Genomic DNA, 19647 nt, shown 5'->3' with positions numbered 1-19647 from the left:
CGACTGTGATCTGAGAGTTTTGGTAGAACAAAGCAGGATGAACTTCTGTTGGCGAGTTAGTGAACAAATACGGAGAAGTAACGCTAAGCCTTCAGATACTGTATGCAAATAATCAGCCATCTCTTTTGAGGTGATGGGTGACTAGTGGAGATGAGCTGAATCTGTGCTGGTGCAGCAGAAAAGGCATGTTCTGAAACTGCTGGTACCTGCCTGTGACAGCCTGGAAGCATCCACCTCCAGTGACCACTGTGTGTTTGGCTTGCAGTTTCTGTCAGAGGTTGATCTTGGTGTGACAGTACTTAAAGGTTTCAATCAGATTATAGGATGGCTTTAAATGGGCATGAAGCATGTCAGAGGAAAGTGTGGTGTGGAGCTACCACTCCTTTATTTATTAATATGTCTTGGATATATCAATTTTTTTTGCTGACGGAGAAACCCTAATAACCCTGGTAGAACCTTTGACAGTGGAAATTTCCAGTGGAGGTATTGGTGCACTGCCAGTCAGGCTCTCTGATAAATCCCATGGTCTGAGAGGAGAGTATCCTCTAAAGAAGATGGAGAACTGGTTTGAGATTGCAAATTGTCTTGTAAAGGAGAGAAAAAACTGTTGTTCTTCACCTGACCATGCAAAGGAAGAGTGGTCTCAGTGGTGGGCTGGTAACCTGCCATGGAGGTCCAGCAAGGCAAAGGACCCACAGCTACTGCATGCAGACAGCTAAGGATGGGTTTGTGGCATCCATCACTGAAGTAATTGCTTGATACTTTCCAAGTTATATAAATAAAACTTTACTGCAGTTAAACAGCATAATTTTCATCTGATCTTTTTTTCTGTATCCCAAACAGTACTCATAAACCTTTTCAGGGCAAGCTTGCACTTCAAAGGCTTCATCCTCCTCTGCTATTAATTGCTGTTAGTGTTTTTGAATATACTGACAATATGCTGACTTAAACCAGCTGAGAATATAGATCTGATTGTTTTACTTCTAATTGTGATAGTTTCTGTCATGATTTAGTGAACAAATTTAAATAATAGTGTATAAGAATCAAAAAAAACATCTATAAAAAGGCAATATTTGTGTCCTCCAAAGGGCTTTTGTGATCTAGAGGTTGTTATTCTCTTGTGATAGCTAGCTTGTTATAAGTTGGGTCAGTACTTTAGAGAGGCCTACAGTTGAAAACCTGTTCTATGTATGCAACAACTGTGCGTTCAATTTCTTATAGGCCTTCCATAAATTATTATTAAGCAGAAAAGCCTTTTTTTTTGCTTCAATAGTTAATTAGTTCAACTGATTTGAGTATATTTTCACAGTTTAATATTACTTTGTCCTCAAAAATAAGCAAATTTTTTTTTAGCATGTACTTGAATGTTTTTTTTGTACCCTGTATTATCTGTATCAACATTGCAATTACTTAATCTTGTCAGAAAGTACTTACAGCTGTGGTCATGGCCTCATTCAGTGGGTAACTGAACAAAAAACTGGATACTTGGATCTGCAGCAAATTGAGTTTTAAATCATAGTGTAAAGCATGTAGATAAACATTTAGTATTTAATCATCTGTTAAAATGAAATGCATTTCCAATTCTCCATCACTTCCTATCAAAATGAAAAGGTAATAAATGTCAGGATTTGATCCCCATCCCTCTTATAATCTGTGTGGTAGCATCAGTTTTCTAGTGTTGACATCTTTTTGGGAGCAGGAAGGTCACACTGGGCAGTTGAGCAAAAGCTTTGGGTAACTGGATTTGGATGGTTAGAGTTTGTGCTCAAAGGTGCTGCCCTTCTCTACACTGCTGTTTCGTGACTTCCCTCCCACCCCCTCATCTCCCAATCCCAAATAGGAAATGAATTTTTAAAGAGGATATTTTAGAAATGATGGGAACTAAACTTGCAGTATATTCCTTTAGAATGTGTATTTATTTGTGTTTTCACTCTTTAGCAGGTAATCTAAGCAGGGGAAGGAAAGAAAGCTTCATACTTACAACGTTTAAAATTTATGTTGGCTTTGTTTTGCTTGTTGTTGCAGTCATGGCCATTTCCTCCTTGGAGCTTTTAAATTTTAGAAACTGGATTTTTATTGCAGGAAGTGTTGAACATACCATGACTAGTTCCCTGAAAGCTGTTAGTGTTTCATGTCCTAAATATGCTTCTGGAAACAAAGGTTAGGCCTGTCTGCCCAGATTTAAGCATGTAGCAAATTACATAATTACACAAAAACTATTGAAGTTGGTGCTCACTCACAAGTGCTCACCACAGTAAGCTCTGTAAACAAGTGCCTAGAAGTTGGTTTGATTTTTAGATGTTGAAAGTTTAGACACGATGCTGAAAATGTAGCCTTGTATCTTTCATTGTTTGTGTCTTCCATTTGCTATATTGCTTTTTTTTTCACTTTACTCTTTTACCTTTTGGTTGTGCATGAAATACTAATAACAACTCTTTTGTTTTACAGGTACTAAGCCAAATGATATACAACTTATAATATCAATGTTAAGAATGGATGGGGAGGAAAATAAGAGAGATGCTGTTGATGAGAGTTTACAAACTCAGTTGACAGAAGAATCCCAGAGAAATACATCAGGAGAAAATGCTGGATGTGACTCTTCGTCTCAGCAGAAAACAAAGCTTGTATCAGATGAAGTGTTCAGGGACCTTGACAAGAAAAGAAAAGAGAATGGCACAAACAAAAGGGCACTGTCAGGATCACCAAACCTGGATGCTGTTGTAGCAGACAAACATAAAGATGTCTCCAGAAAGAGAAAGCAGAGTTCTTCAGAAGACATGAAAGATAGTGAAAGAAAATTGCACAAAGTTGTAGCTGGAGAAGCGGGTAGTATTGTAGCTGGAGCTGTAAATAGGGAAGGAGTCACCAGTTGTCGTGGTGATGAAATACTTAATTCAAGTTTCCTGTGCCTACACTGTGATTTCAAATGTGCTGATGGTGCCATATTGAAAATTCACAGGGAAAATAAACATTCACAAGAGGAGCCAGCTGCTGTTCATGATAAGTTGTGTTCTTCAGAAGAAGTCAGTATTGGTTATGCAGTTGGAAACATAGACGGAGATTTCAAAGGCAGAATGAGTGATCAGTGTTTACCTTCCTGCTCTGATAAGGAAAACAATAAACGAGAAATTTCCTCTAAACTATCCAAAGAGCAAGCATACCCTCACTGTAGTTGCAAAGCTGAATGTAGTTCAACATTACATATGCATGTCCAGCAAGATCATGAGAAATCCAAGATGTTTTGTTGTGAACTTTGTGGTTTTCAGAGTGCTGAGGAAAATCTCCTAAATTCTCATTTCCTTGGCAAGACTCACCTTCGGCGCCAAAATCTTGCTGCACGGGGAGGATTTGTACAAATGTTGACAAAAAAATACTCCAAAAAACAGCGATCTACTGCAACCAAAGAAAGGAATGTCAGAGTAAAACCTGGGACCAGTAAATTAAGGGCAAAGGCTGCTGATGCAAAAGAATTAAGTCTTTGCAGTGCACTGGAAGGCTCAAAAGTAAGCTTGTCTAAACAAAATGATGGCACTGAACTGATTGAAATGATACCATCTTCAGATGTTCCCACTGAAAAAGCAGATACTGTGACAGAAGAAACATTTCTTTCTTCTGCTGTAGAAGGAAATTATGAAGTCTGTACTGAAAAAATAGAAATACCAGGACCCTCAGAAAGTATCTTGCAGAAAACAGAATTGCCTCCAACTACCAAAAAGCCAGTTAGCAGTTTAAACTTGACAAGGAGATTTGAGAGACCAGAATGCAGAAGAAACATTGTCTTGTTAAGGTCTTCATTTGGACAGAGTAGGTCTTTTAAATTCAAGAGGCAGGTTAAAAGAAGGTACAGCTTGTTGGGAAATTGTAAGAGAGGCAAGTCGGAAACTCGGAGACTACACATGAAGCGTATCTCCAGCACATTTAAGTCTGGTGATTCAAGCTGTATGTCACAAACAGAAACAGATGCCAGAGGTAAAGGTAATAATACTTCAGAAATTCAAGATCTTACTGAAGATAAGCCAAATACCCCTTCTTCCAGCACTACACATGCTAAAGATTGTGATGTTAACCTTACTGCTGATCATAGTGTTCTTCATACTTGCACTGATTGTGGTCATGTTTTTCAGAACAGGAAAAGTTTGGAAGTTCATGTTGAAAAGCTTCATATGAAAAGGATCCAGTTTCATTGTCAGATGTGTAGTTATTCCTCTGGAGTCAGGGAAGACATGAAACAACACTCTCAGGACAATAAACACCAGATAGGTGGTTGTAGCTTTAATTGTCAACTCTGTTCATTTACCAGCTTGAATGTGGTCAGCCTTCAAAGCCACATGAGTGAAACACATAATATGTCCCATAGTTGTCCAACTTGCATTCTTTTTTTTCAAATGGAAGAAGAGCTGATAAAACATCAAAAAAATGAGAAACATGATGGTTCAGTCTTTCAGCAAGCCACTCCTCTGGGTAACAGTGATCAGACCTTGCAAGTGCCAGCTTATGCTGACTCGTTATCAAACAATAGCCAAAATCTTGCAAAGGAAATGGAAGTATCAATGAAAGCAAAACCTCCAAACCCTTCCTTCATAAACCATAAAAATGAAGTAAAGCATTCTGTTCTGAATAAAACGCAATTTCAATGCAGAAAGTGTTTTTATAAGACAAGATCTTCCACAGTTCTTACAAGGCACATAAAACTCCGACATGCACAGGAGTATCACTTCCTTTGCAAAGCATGTAATCTCTACTCACTGAGTAGGGAAGGAATGGAGAAGCATATCAAAAGAAGCAAGCACCTTGAAAATGCCAGAAAAAACAACATTGGACTACGTTTTGAAGAATGTATTGAAAAGGTTTGTGTTGGCATTGGTGGTATTAAAACAGTAGTGGATCCTTCCGTTTCTGGGAGTGGGAATACAGAGTTAGATAAAGAAATTATACATGTTTCATCCTCTTCTGTGGAAAACATATCAAGAAATAAGGAAATCATTCCACTTGATCAAAGGATTGCTGAAAATGAATTGGTTTTAGCTAATGCACCCAAAAGAGGGAAACCCAAAGGCACTGTTTCTAGGACATGTAGCCATTGTGGTCTTTTGGCCTCCAGTGTTACAAATTTGACTGTTCACATCAGACGTAAACATAGTCATCAGTACAGCTATTTGTGTAAGGTTTGCAATTATTACACTGTAACCAAAGGAGACATGGAACGCCATTGTGCAACCAAAAAACACAAAAGTCGTGTTGAAATAGAGGGACCTGGAAAACAGAACTCAGACATAATCGTTAGCCCTAAAGGAGGTAATTTTGAATCCATGAGCAAGAAGGGTAACAGCCCGATTACTGCCTTATATGAACATGTTGAGGATGGTAACCAGTCATTAGATTTGGAAAATTCTGTCTTAGACAATCAGGAAGTTGAGCAAGAAGATGCTGAGCTAAAAGTTGTAAATGCCAGCAGGCTGCCAGATTTGGAGCATACTAGCAATCCATTAAACATAAACCAACACGTGTTTCTGGAACCAGCGAGGGGTACACAAGATGGTGACCCATGCCTCCAGAAAAGAGCATTGGGTGCGGGTGACAATAAGTGTGTCCACTGCAGCTTCATTGCTCATTCTTCTTCTTCTTTAGAGCTGCATGTGAAGCGAAAACATACGAAACAGTTTGAATACTACTGCATGGCTTGTGACTACTATGCTGTTACTCGTAGAGAGATGATCAGGCATGCAGCAACAGAGAAACATAAAATTAGAAGAGAATCTTACGTTTATTCTTCCGGAGAAGAAGCAAACACAGCAGATGTCACTAAAGAAGGCACTGCTTTGTCTCAAGAGGAGCACCATCACAGTGCAGGAGAATCAAAAACTGGTTTAGGTGAAACAAAATGTGCCAGTGATGCAGCAGAAGGTGATCATATGAGTAAAAGCTTAACTGAGTGTACCATCTTAGAAGAACATGAATCTTCAGGAATGCCTAAGGGAGGCGATTCCAAAGATACAGTAGAAGGTGAACTTGAAGAGAAGTCTAAAAATGGAGGAGAAAAACATTTTTGTGAAGGTTTCCAGCAAACTCCTCAGAAAGGTAAAGTTGTTAAACTTGACAAGGAAGTATCAGTTAAAGAAACAGGTACTAGTGAGTTGCATCAAAGTGGGCATGGTCAGGAGCCCCTCAACTCGGATGATGATTGCACTGCAGAAAGTCAAAATAGATCAAGCAGCACAAACTTGAATTCAGGAAAAGGTGAGGAAAGCTTGGAAGCATATAAAGAAAATCCTGAAGTAGAATGTAGAAACACAGACATTCTGAAAAACATACCTCTGAAAAAAAATAGCCCACTTATGCTAACTCTTCCAGAAACAAGTAGTGCAGTAGAGCAATCAAATTTTGCTGGAAACGGTGGAGAAATGGTACAAAATATACATAGTTTAGAGGGTGACAGAAGTTTCAAAGAGGATCCTACTGGGGAGGAGGAAGAAGCCCTTATGGAAGCACAACATGAGGCAGAAGTAACTATAAATAACAATGCTTGGGAGGCAGATGGCTCAACAGCTGAGGGCATGCAAGAAAGTAATAATGAGGCTTTAGGAACGGTTATCAGTGCTGATGATAAAGGAAAGGCATTGCAAAATTTTGGCAAGTTTGATTCTTCTATAGTGAGGTTAAAAAGCCATCAAGATGGGGAGGTCAGTGACCATTCTGCTGAAGGACAGATGTCAAGTGGAGTGAAGGCTAGAGAGCTCACAGTGAAAGCAGACCCTTCACCAAGTGGTGGGAAAAAGAAGTCAGAAGGAATTTCCCTTGGGGAATTGACACGTATTCGCTGTGATGACTGTGGTTTTCTAGCAGATGGTTTGAGCGGACTAAATGTTCACATAGCCATGAAACATCCTTCAAAAGAGAAACATTTTCATTGTTTACTGTGTGGAAAATCATTTTACACAGAGAGCAACCTTCACCAGCACTTGACCAGTGCTGGGCACATGCGGAATGAGCAGGCAAGCGTGGAGGAGCTGCCTGAAGGAGGCGCTACCTTTAAGTGCGTGAAGTGCACGGAGCCCTTCGATTCGGAGCAGAGCTTGTTTCTGCACATCAAAGAGCAACATGAAGAACTGTTGCGGGAAGTGAATAAGTACATTGTGGAAGACACTGAGCAAATAAACAGGGAGAGGGAAGAGAACCAAGGCAATATCTGCAAGTATTGTGGGAAGATGTGTAGAAGTAGCAATTCCATGGCCTTCCTAGCTCACATCCGTACCCATACAGGTATGGAAATGCTCTCTTTGCAAGTGGTCCCTTTCAAGCAGAGTGAATTTTACCACTGGTCTTTTTTCTGTTTGTTAATCTCTTTAACATTTCTTATGAACTAGCATGCATATCACCTAATGATCCCCCAATGAAATTCAAAATGGCCAAAATGGGTATGAAAAACAGTGATCAAAGGTCAGAAAATATAGGAATATTGTTAAGTGCAGTCACCCTTCTGCTTTCTGTTTCATATAGAGAGATTTTTTTTCCTTTAATCTAAATTGTAACCATTAACTGGTTCTTAAGTGTATATAATGAAGCAGTGGTGGTTTGAGAGAATAATTAGCTGCTTTTTCTAACTTCCTCTTCCTTGCAGTTGTTTAATATCCAAATTGTTTATTTCATGTCAATTCAGTGACACTTTCAGCATTACATAATGCTTCAGGATAGACAGCTGATATTACATCATTCCTAAATAAATACCAGTAAGAAGCAGCAAGAGGGTTTTTTTTTTTTTTGTTTTTTTTTTTTTTTTTTTTTTTTAAGAAATAAGTTATGGGTATTGGAATTGGTCAGCCTTTTTGGAAGGTAGTGTGTAATGCTGATGTGATGCACAGGGATGTAGCATCTGATTTAGTTTCTGTGCTGATCACACTTTCAGTTCATTTTTATGTTTAATTTTAAGTGGAAAATTTAAAAACATTTTTGTAGAAAAATGCATAAGCTGCAGTTCTAAATTTATGTAAAAATTCACTGCGATGTTTCTATAAACCTGCCATACATTCTTTATTTTAAATAGACAGCTTTTCTAAATCACTGAGCTCTGCTTAGACAAGTGGTGTCTCTGTGGTTGAATTTATGAGTGGATTTGAATAATAAATTCACATTTCAATGAACATATTTTCATTAAAACTGTAAGGTTTATTTTACTGTACTTTTAAATAATGGCTTATTATGGAAGCTATAGTTTAAATTCATGCAGTATTTGAAACTTAGTGCATGGTTACAAGGAAGAGAACAAAAAGGTAAGAAAAAGGAAACATAAAAGAATGGTGATTCCTGGCATAATCCTAAAATAGTTTTGTGAGGGTTTTTTTTATGAAAAGGCAAGGGCGTGACTGGACAACAAAGTTTAAAATTAATCTCGGGGAACACAGACATTGTATTTCAAACCTTTCAAAGTATTTTGCTATAACTTGAGTATTCATGTATACCAGTAACTCACATACTTAATACTTCCAGCAGTACTTCTGTCCTGTCAATAATGTAGTTATCTGTATTGCTTCAGCTAACATCCCAACTTTGAATGCAGTGTTAAGTCTTTAGAGGGATGCTCATGTTCACATGGTCAGAACAGCTGTATAAGCCCTTAATATGCCCTCTTACGGCAGATAAAACTGAATAAAACTAAGGGGGAGGATACTAATGGAGCTCTCTTTAGAATTCTTTATGCAACTGTCTGGTCAAGACATGTTGCTTATAATTGATGTGTCCATTACTTGAATTCTCTTGTAATTATAGTCAATAAGTCTTGTAAATGTGTTAAAGCTCACTAAAAGCATACAAATTCAAGAACAGAGTAAGGCTAATAATTTAAAATAATCAATGTAGGCATTTCAGCACTTAATTTCCCTTGTGTGTTGATAGCTGATCATTCTTAATCCATTAAGATTTATTTAGTCGTTTACAATGCAAAATAGGTTTGCACTGGTCACTTGTGCCATTTGAAAATGTCCACCAGGTTAAGTGCAGAATGTAGTCCATTAGTCTTCCTTGACTATATGTATTAATTGCATTTAAAATCAAGTTAATGTGGATGTGAAAGTGAGGTAACTATCAATATATGACAAAGCAACCCTACTTACATAAGTTACATCATTGATTGTAACATTTAGTAAAAGTTAGTGTACTTTTTAACATCTTGTGTGTAGGTCTTATCCTGAAGTATATTTTTATTGTGCTTTTGGATGGCCCTAAATACGCAAAGCAGTAAAAGAATACATTTCATTTTCCAAGTCATTTTTCAGTGGTTTGTGCAGGGGAGGTATAGAAGGGTTACAGAATAGAGTTTTATCTGCCCTCTTTCTCACAGTACCTTTAAATGAAGTGCTTTTCTTATGCTTTGCTTATTCACATAAATAGTAATGTGGAGACTTTTACTAATAGTTAATGGGAGGAAGGCTTTCTCTTCCAATCTGTGTTTTCATATTTGTGATTTCCTTTGTGACTTACAGAACCTTTTCTTCCAATCTGTATCACAATGGATGCAGTTGAATAAGAAACAAATCTTTTTGGGTTATTGGAAGCGGTGGCAGGGGGAACTGACCTACTCCACCAACTGTATATACACTGGCTTGCAACATTGGTGAGGCAGAAAACAGCATTTCTACCTTCTCACCTGTTCCATGATAACAGCAGATACGTAATAGGAGCAGAGCTGCACATTCTCCCCATTATTGTTCTGATTATGTGCTTTTTAAAAAAAAGCTTTCTTCAGCATCTGGAAGTGCATATGTATTTATATGTATGGATGTGTAACCGTATCCAAATCCTTGCCTTTTTTATTGAGTAATTGGTGACAGTTTGGGCATGGGGGGAAGGGAAAGGAAAGTTATGGAAAGATACAACTAATGATTTCCATTAATAGAAAAATAATGTCTCAAAATACCGTTAAATAATGTAGGAGATTTTCACATTGCAAATGAAAGGGAAGCTTTGCTAGAGAGGACATAACAAGTAAGTCCATCACATGTTGACAAGTGAAAATGAGGAAGTGTAAAGGAAAATAAAAAGAGTAGTAGAGGTGGAAGACTTTTTAGTTCGCAATTGATGGAGGTCCCATAAACTTAATTAACAGTCAACATCTGAGGAAAAATCACCTGCAGCCATATCATCTTTGTTTTGTTTCTCATCAGATTTCGCAGTTAATGTAAGGTTTGCTCAATGGAAGTGTGGTATCTACTCCCTGTGTCCTATACACATGGAGAAATGGTATGATGAGGTTTCATGTGGCTCTGCTTCATTTGCATTGGGCCTGATCTAGGGATACAGCTATACCTGCAGGTGCAGGTGATGTTGCCTTTGGCTAGTTTAGAGCTGAGGTTGTGAATGTTTCTTGTAGTTTTTGGGTCTCTATTGTCTTAATGTAAAAGAAGGACTGTGAACTTCAGTCTTTGTAAAGCAGTCATATGGTTTGTGTCTGTCTGACCTGAACTCTTAATCTATTTTCAAGTTTGTGTTTTTTCGTTGTTACTGGGGGTTTGTGTTCCTCCCCCCCCCCCCAGTTCTCCAGTTCTTTTGTTAAGAACTTTATTGTTTGCTGCCATCAGAAAATGTCACTTTGTTTCCATGCCATAACTTGTAGGTAAAGTAATTCTGTGGCTTTTTTCTTTTTCTTATTTATTTATTTATTAACTCATTTGTTGGAAAGATGCTATATTGAAAGTATTTTTCTCATTTTTCTATGAATTAAAAGCAAAGCCAAGTGTGAATCCAATAGCGTCACATTTAACGCAGCATGAGAACCATTAAAGTTTGTGAGAAGTGTGGCTAACAAATGGTTAATTGCTTCAACATTGTTTCAGTCTGAAATTAGCCTTATAGCAAACACAGATTTTTTTTTTTCTTTTTTTGCCCCATTAGTTCAACTCTTAGTCTAACGTCTTCATCTCAAGTATAAAATTTTGGGTTTTTCCAGCAAAGAACATCCTGGAACAAATTTGGCACCAGCAATCTAAAAGGGAGGTGCACTGCTTTTGTTTCAGGTGATAAATCCCGAGTGGAGCCTGCCAGCACTTGAATTTTCATGGAGTTTAAATGGAGATGTTAACAGATACTCAGCTCTGGATCTGAGAAATAAATAAAAAAACCCTCAAGGCCTCACTGATTTTTGGATGAGAGCAGTCAACAGAATAATACGTTTCTGTATTGTCAGCACACTGTAGCTACAATTGGTCTGAACTTGAGTTCTTCACAAAGGAGTCATGTAAATGGAAAACAGCAAAGGTCTTGTATGGAAGCCCTGTGGGACACCTGCAGTAACAGAATGAGGAACAAATTTACAATTTAATCAGTAGGAGAGAAACTAAGGGAACATAGGATTGAATCCACATGGTATTTGAATTCTATGACAAAAAAAGAGCAGTATAAACAACAATGGCTTTAAAAATCCTCCCCAACCGTGGCCTTGATGTTATTAATTGTGCAATTAGTCTTTAAGATCGTAAGTTAAACCATCAACTTTTAATACTCTATTAATGCAAAGGTAGGCTTTTTTAAAATTATTATTTGCATGGTTCTCCTTACAGAATGCAGTGTTGATTTGAAATGTCACCAAATTAATGATTAATTTAGTTTTATCAGGATCATTTAAATAAACTGCATTTTTTCACTGTGATTGATAGAATGTGATTGCTGTTAGCTGCAGTCTAAACCTGCTTTTGACATTTAAACTTATAAAGCTGACTAGATATAACCATTCAGGTGCTAAATATATTTTACATCTACTTCCAACAGTAGAAATGGAAGTATTAAGAGATCTGGCTTCATTGTCATTGAACTGTGAAATATTCAACCTTGTCTGCCTGTGCTTAGTACTGTTGACTTTTTTATTTCAGTTAGGAGATTAAAATTAAATGCTTCATTTTTCGTCAGCTTTTGGGAATTAAATTGAAATTTAAGACTCTAAAAATTTTTACTAAGATCCTCAATTTCAGCCCGGTTTCTTGCAGGATATTCTGTTTTCAAGGGCAAAGCAAAAAGGTTCATTGATCAAGTATGATATAGCGCAATATTTTTCTTATCAGAGCTCTTTATATATATTTATTAAAGATCACATATTTCATACTATGCTTAACTGTATTGGAAGAAGCACTTCACAAAACATATACTAAACATAATATGAGACCCTGTGACCATATTGTACTTACTTTTAACTGCAATTCCATGATTTTGATTTATTGATTTATGGATTTACTGGTCAGAAAATTGAAAAGTGCTACAGCATGCTTTAAAATGGTGTTGCTGCATAATAACATGGGGACCGACATGTGCCTAGTTTAACTATTTCAGTAAAAGAATAGTTTTTCCATCCTCAAGAGAGGATCACTGTTAATTAAGATAGACAAATGATTTGACTTTTTGCTGAACTGATGTGATACAAGAGATAGGCTGGTATTTCTTCCTTGGAGAAATAATTTCAGAGTTCTTTGGTCTGCAGTAGGCATTTAATATTAAAGTTTGTTCTTGAAATAAATAATAGCCAAAATGTCAATACTTCTGGTTTGCAGAATAATCATAAATTCTTGACCATAAAACAGTCATAAAGGCATAATATTTTATCCAGTGTATATTCATACATTGCATGTCATTACAATAGCTAGGTGATGAATCATTTTCTCTGTGTGACAGAACAAATCTGAAATACCAATGCTAATGTGAAATCTATTCAAAGTCGGAAGACTTGTAAAATTACTTTAAATGCATTTGCTTAAAAACTGAGGCCATTTTGCAGTTTACACCAATATCGATCCACGTTAAGACTGTCACCTGAGTTTCATCATTTGGAAATGGGGAAAGGTGTAGAACAACTTTTGCCATTTTGTTGAAAGGTTGTCTACCTACTTTATTGTCTGCTCATTTTAGTATTTTGTGAGTTTTTAAAATAATAATTTTAACAGAGTAAATTATTCCTCAGAGTTAAGAGAGTAGTGATCTCGAACTTAAGGAAACTTTAATGAGTAATGTATAGTATGTACCATCTGTGCCCAGGGAGTCATAAATTTATGCGCAAGATGTGTTTTTTTGTTAGGCAAAAATCTCAAGCAGGTTAAATGTGGGATAGGCTTTTTTAAAGGTTATTTTTTTCCCAGGATTTTTTATTTCTTTAACCATGGGTGATATATTATTCTAATTCAACTCGTATCTTATGCTAAATTTTACTTAGGATCAAAGCCATTCAAGTGCAAGATATGCCACTTTGCAACAGCTCAGCTCGGAGATGCCAGAAACCATGTCAAGAGGCACCTTGGGATGAGGGAATACAAGTGTCATGTCTGTGGGTGAGTAAATTGAGACAGTCTCCACCATGGTTAACCAGGAGAAGAGTGCAGGATATGCATTGTTTCAGAATTGAAAACTGTGATGTGAGCAAGAGTGGCTAAAATTATGCATGCATATCCTCCTTTCCATTGTTATGGTAAATTCCTTAAATACAGTTATGACATTCTTTTCCCACTTCTAATCCTGCACTGAAGATGAGCAATTTTATGGGCTACAAGGTCAATTTGAACCTGTAATCTGTAAATTGACTAAATTATAGGATGTTCATTCACATTGCCAGGGAGAACTGTAAATTCCATTTAAAGACATAAAAAATATATAATATAGACTTTACTGTGTGGGGTTTTTTTCTTTTGCTATACTGTTATAATTTTAGTACCATTAACAGATTTCTGGACTCCATTAGGGTTTTCGTTCTTTGCGAAAACAAAACAGAAGACTGATTTTTTTCAAACAAACAGATCTAAAGTACTGCAGGCATAAGACTTTAAAAATAAATTGAACTCTTTTATGTATGCTTATGTTCTTGTTTGTCACCCAAAAAATCTTGTTTTTCTTTTTTACTTAACCGTTATTTTCTCAGAAGGATCGTTCATAATGTTTAATTGTCCTTCAAATGTGTTGCATTTAATAGGAGGCACTGAGACTCCTTAATGCAAAACTAATTAATTTAGCAGAAATGTTTAAAAGGTTTTAAAATGCCATGGCATATATGGTACATCATAGGACATTCAAAGTTGGATTTTAATACCCTAGTCCTGATTAAAAATATATTTTAATGTTATTATGCTGGCGAAATTAGCTAATGTATGCATCATATAAAAACATTTTACTCAAACCTATGTAATGTGCTATAACAGTCTTATAGCTAATGTGTAGAATAGCACAGGTTCAATTAGATGAGGCAGTGCACACATGAATGGCATAGTGTGATGCTGGGTATAATGTAGCCCTAGTATACTGATCTACTGCAGGACAAAGTGAGTTGCATATTTTAAGGGACAAGTGAATCTTCAGCTGGAGATGCAGCTGAGTGATTTTCACTGATTCATCTCTCTGTTTTTCAAATAATTTTACATGCAGCATTATGAGATACTTTGGATGTTTTTACTCAAGAAAGTTAATTGCTGACTTCTTGAAACAAGAAATAAAAATGTATGAGCCCAATTCTTAAGACCACTGAATATCCATAGTACAATACCTTGTGCTGCATTTTATTTTGCAGAACATTAAACATTATGTGTGGTAGTCTATTTTATATTGTTTGACAAATCTTGTTTACTATCTCTGCTATATGAATTGTTAAGAATCTGGCATGGAAGATAGTTAACAACTGCAGATTCACAAAACTGTTTAGCTAAGGCTAATCTCTGTTCTTTAGAAGTTGTCAACAAACTTGACAATGGTTCTTTATTCAATTCCCTTTTAACTTAAAGTGAAAAATCATCATATTATTTGACTGAGAGGAGAAGTAAAAAACAAAAACCTCAAAATAGATAATACTGTATCTTTCCTAAGAAGAGAATTAAAATGATTAGGATTTGGCACAGTACCCCATTTTTTTCTAAAGCTCATTCCTTCAGGATTGACATGTTCTTAGAATCTGTCTCTGAAATTACACAACTCTCAGTTGCAATTCATGATGGCTGTGCAAGAGAGAGTGCAAAACATATATGAATGGTTTGAAATGTGGACTTGAATCTCAATCACTTTGCTTACTGTACGTTGCTGACATGTCACACCTGGTAGCCAAGCAGGTACTAACTTTCCATTTTTGTGTAGCATTATATTGCTAATTTTCATGAACCACATGAAGCTGTGTTATTTAGATATGACAAAACAATCAGCTGAAGAGACATATGCCACAACACCCTCTGCTCACAAAAATCTGATTTATATACCTGTTTAAATAATCATGACATTTCACTTAATGGGCACCAAGAATTTTAAGAATTAATATTAACATGGATTAATTATATATTAACATGGATTTAATTGAAAAATACATTTTTATACTGCAGCTAGCAGTCCTGAAGAATTAAGCAGGATTTGAAGAAGGAGAAATGACCAGAGCAACTTGAACCATAGTCCAAATAATGCACATGCGATCCTTAAATGTGCAAGAAGAGGAAAAAAAACGTAATAGCCTGTGCTGTATTTCTGCTATTTTAATTGAAAGGATTGGGTACTGTGTAGGTTAAAAAAATAAAGTAGCAACGTAAAAATAAAAATAAATTGCTAGGATTGGCTATCGGATTAGTGGCACTATAGAGCATTGGTACATTAACACCACTGACAATGTCAATTCATTATCATTGATGGCTAAATAATCTTAGAAATGCTCAGTGGACCTATTAGTTCCTGAACATAAGCAGCTCATGCTGCATTTCTTCATTAGGTTTAATTGCTATAAATTTTACCTTTTTAAAAATCATGCTTTAAAAGGTGAAGTGATCTTTCAGGAACATTAACTCTGTAATTTTGTCACAAACAGAAGGTCCTGCACTATGTTTTCTTTTCTACAGTAGTTAATATTCTATCCTCTGACTTTTAGATTCATAGTAATAAGCCCTCTTCTAGTTATGACGATAAATTTTGTTCCAAAAGCTTTTGAATGTGCTCGGGCACTTTGTAAAGGTGAAATGTCAGAGCAACATGGTGGTGTAGTGTGGTCTCAAAATACTGCTCCTTTGTTTTTCTTTTTTTTTTTTTTAAAGAAAACAAAAATTCTCTGGATTTTTTTTTGTCTTTAAAAAAAAAAGCAGAAGGCTGCATCTTTTGTGTTGTTTTAGGAGGAGTTTGCTGTGTCTCAGTTTTCCAAATGGTCCTCATATTTACATGATACAAAGTACGCAGTATATAATTCACTTAGCTGTTGAAAAAGGCAGTAATTTTGCTGTGTTGTTTTATTTTTTTTTTAATTGAAGTTCAGGGTTTGTTTTTCTTCAGCTGCACAGCAGAAACTACATGACACAGAAATTGGACACCGCTAATGTTTTAACATTTGGAATAAACCGTCTGCTACTCATTTCCTTATCGCAGATGTGTGTTAACTGTTTTCTTACCCATGGCTGTAAAATATATCCCATTATTTCAGAGGTAGTATCTATTTTCTGTGGGTAGCAAACTGCTGCGTATTTGAATATAATTTTTGGAAGTCTGCCTCTGAAATTGGCTGATACCCTGGGTTAGATGAGCAAATCTTGGTTGTCCAGCATTTAAAAATTTTGTTTCATTTGCCTGGTGAAATGCTTATCATGCACTTTTTGTATTTTATGCCTGAGGTAGAACATGAAAAATGCATTGTTCTGCACTTGAGATTTTGAACAGAATTTATAGGCAATGTTTGATTTAAAAATGCATCTACTATTCCTTTGCATTTTTCTTCCCTTTGCTTTCAGAAACAGAGTTTTTGGGGATGTAGTTACATGTTCCAAGTAAGAGTGGCTGCTTCGTTTGTTTTTTTTTTTCTTCTCTCTTTTATGACTTCTTAAAAATCTGCTGAGGAAGATGGGTGTAAGGTAGGTTTGGATTTTTAGGAAAACTGTCAGTATTTAATACATGCACATAAAAATTTTTTGCTACCTTCCTAAAAATTGAAAGGAAATTGTAGCAATATCTTCATTATGTTTATTCCATGTACAGCAGCCAAGTGTTTTAAGGAAGGAAAGTATTCGTATACACCAAGGAATTTGGAGGGGGGTGGAAAACGTTGGTCATTTTCTGTATTTTGCTGAAGTAGTTGTTTCTTGTAGGTTTGTTTGTTTGTTTGGGAATTTTTTGGTTTTTGTTTTGGTCTTTTGCTGGATGTACCTATTGATCTTGTTTACTTTCTGCTCCTCAGTTCTCGATTAGCTTTGAAACTTCTTTTTCCTGTTAATTCTGGATATAAGATGTTCTGCTAAATAAGTGTTTTGCTAAATTTATTTACCTTTTAAAGCTTCATATAAACAAGCTTTCAGGAGTGTTACAGTGTCCCAGGCATGAAAATAACTTCACTTTTGCTGCTGTTGTTAATGCTAAGAATAGTTCAGAGATCTTAATCTGTGTACAGTTCAGTATTTTAATGACACTGGTTGCTTTGAAAATGTCTAAAGAAAAATAATCACCTACATCAAGTATAGTGGCTAACAGATCTTCATACTTTATGGATAAGAATGTGCTTTGACCAGCTGCATCAAAAAAATTGGCTGTACTCCTGCGTGTGGTGTTCTAAAAAATCTTTTAGATTCTCAGTTTTTTTTTAACTGATTACTGTTAATGTCAGGCTACTTTTAGTTTAAGCCTGCTCTTAAGATTGCTTTTAGCATGCAAAAAAGATTTATTCGTAAATGTATTGGTAGGAGAAGAAAAAACATTGTATTTTCAAGGATGTCTTAATGTACTGTAATGTAAATTAATTATTTATACTAGTGCAGTTTAGGAAATCTTAAGTAGAAAGTTACTACTCTAGTAAAACTATTTTTGTGTAGTATTACCTAGTTTTTGTGCATTAAAAGGGATCTCTGTGTAGATGATTATAATGTCACTTTCTGACCTTTGCAGCTTGAATAATTGTAAATCATTGCTTCATAACGTGTCAGAGAATGTCTGTACTAGGGAATTAAATGGCAGAATATAATAGACCAAATTATTGCCTGTCATGTTTTCAACAACACAGTTAGTATTTGAGTTACACTTAATCATTACGTGCATTAGCAACTTCATTGGAATCCAGCTTCAGGCTGAGCATGAAATACATTACATTATTTAAACCTCTAATGGTAGAAGTCATTTATTTGTGTTGAAGTGTACAACATGCAGAGTTTCATAAAGCAAGGAACACTTGAGAGCTTAATTTATCCAAATCAAAGCCTAAATGCAGATAAACACAAGTGGCAAAAATTAGTAATTTTTATAGGCTGGAAATATTTAAAAATACATGGTTGTGGGTAATTGTAGGCAGCAGGAATAAATTAAAATCACTATTTTTAGTCAGTTCTGAGAACTAAAACTGTTGTATACCTAACTCATCAAATGGATCATGAAATTGCATTTTTGAACGAACAATTAATTACACACATCATACCTACAGGTGTGTCCAAACAAAAACTATGTATTTGGTTCAGCTGTTTAGATCAGAGATGTGTGTGTGAAATGACTGTTCCACATCCAGCTGAGTTTCTCTATCATCTGCTTTTGCTGTTTGGTCCTATCATACACTTGTGTCTACATTTACTTTAGTAAAGAAAAATGAGGTGAACCTACATAACGGCTTTCCAAACTTGCACACACTTTTAAAGAAATTAATAGGAAAATACTAGAAAAAAATGTATGGAGTAATGTGTTATACTGTCTTGTCAATTTTTTGTTCAGTTATTTATCATTTTATTACAATTGTAAACCCAACCTTCAGTACATAGTCTTTATTTTTACTATTTAAGAAAACTACTTGAAACAGAAATTATTTACTTTTATTCGAAAAAGCTCCCAGCATCTTTAAACAACTGGTATGGATCCTGTGGTGGTTTGTGCGAGACTCTTGTGGCCTGGAAGTCTGCCATGGAGATGGTATGGAGTCTTGAGTGAGTGGGAGACTCGGGTACAGGCGGTGGAAGGACTCTTCTGTTCAAGGATGGTATTACAGTTGATACAGAACATCCAGACGCACTTTCTGACTTAATAAAATGTGGTTTCAGCAATTTATATGCTAAATTGGATTATAATAATGATTTAGTTGTACTTGCTAAAGAGACAAGGTGTAAAAGGGACATGAGAGTATGTGTTTGTACTCAAATTGGAGATAGTGATTCAGGCCAATATCCATGATCCATGCTGCATGCAGTCCAATTCAGTGCACTTCCAAATGGTAATTATAGCAAGACACACAGCAGTATGACCATGTTTGGCACATGCAACTAGTGCTTTTACAGACATGCATTTTTAATTTTTTACTTTCCTGTAGATTGCTCTGACATCCAGGATGTGTGTGTTTTTGTAAGGCCAAAGGTACCTCACTCTCAACACATCCTTCGAGATCAAGCCAGTTCTGTGGCCACACGGGGAGGGTCTGAGCCCTTCCTCAGAAGGCAGGAGTCGTGACTGATGGGAAACAAGCTGATAGTGCAAAAACTGTGTTTTAACAGTTAGTGCTAAGGCAAGCGGCAGTTCTAAGATTTAGTATGCCTACTGAGAAACTATTCTGACCTTATAATCCATGGTTCGGAGGATTGACCTAACCACTGAGGAAGGTACTGTTAAAAACTGCCTTCTGTTGGGAAAGGGAGATGGCAAAAAAGTTGGTTACCATGAGAAGAAAGGAACATGAGGGTTTTTGGTACAGGTGGTACTGACAAGGAGAGAGGT

At 36.2% G+C, this 19647-nt stretch overlaps 1 protein-coding gene across 1 annotated transcript in view; it reads left to right on the top strand.

Annotated features, from left to right (window-relative positions):
- ZNF407 (zinc finger protein 407) overlaps positions 1-19647 on the top strand; it is a 332123-nt gene that overhangs the window by 22005 nt on the left and 290471 nt on the right. Inside the window, exons 2-3 of the mRNA XM_057414748.1 lie at positions 2449-7260; positions 13187-13301. Coding sequence (XP_057270731.1) covers positions 2484-7260; positions 13187-13301 — 4892 coding nt within the window. The 5' untranslated portion in view covers positions 2449-2483. The remainder of the gene's footprint in view (positions 1-2448; positions 7261-13186; positions 13302-19647) is intronic.

The sequence above is a fragment of the Pezoporus wallicus genome, unplaced genomic scaffold (genome assembly GCF_028554395.1).
Source record: "Pezoporus wallicus isolate ANWC-B61680 ecotype Strahan unplaced genomic scaffold, APGP_CSIRO_Pwel_v1 contig_2, whole genome shotgun sequence".
NCBI lineage: Eukaryota > Metazoa > Chordata > Aves > Psittaciformes > Psittacidae > Pezoporus > Pezoporus wallicus.
The sequence above is the reverse complement of the archived record's forward strand: the minus strand, read 5'-3'. Positions and strand labels throughout refer to the sequence as shown.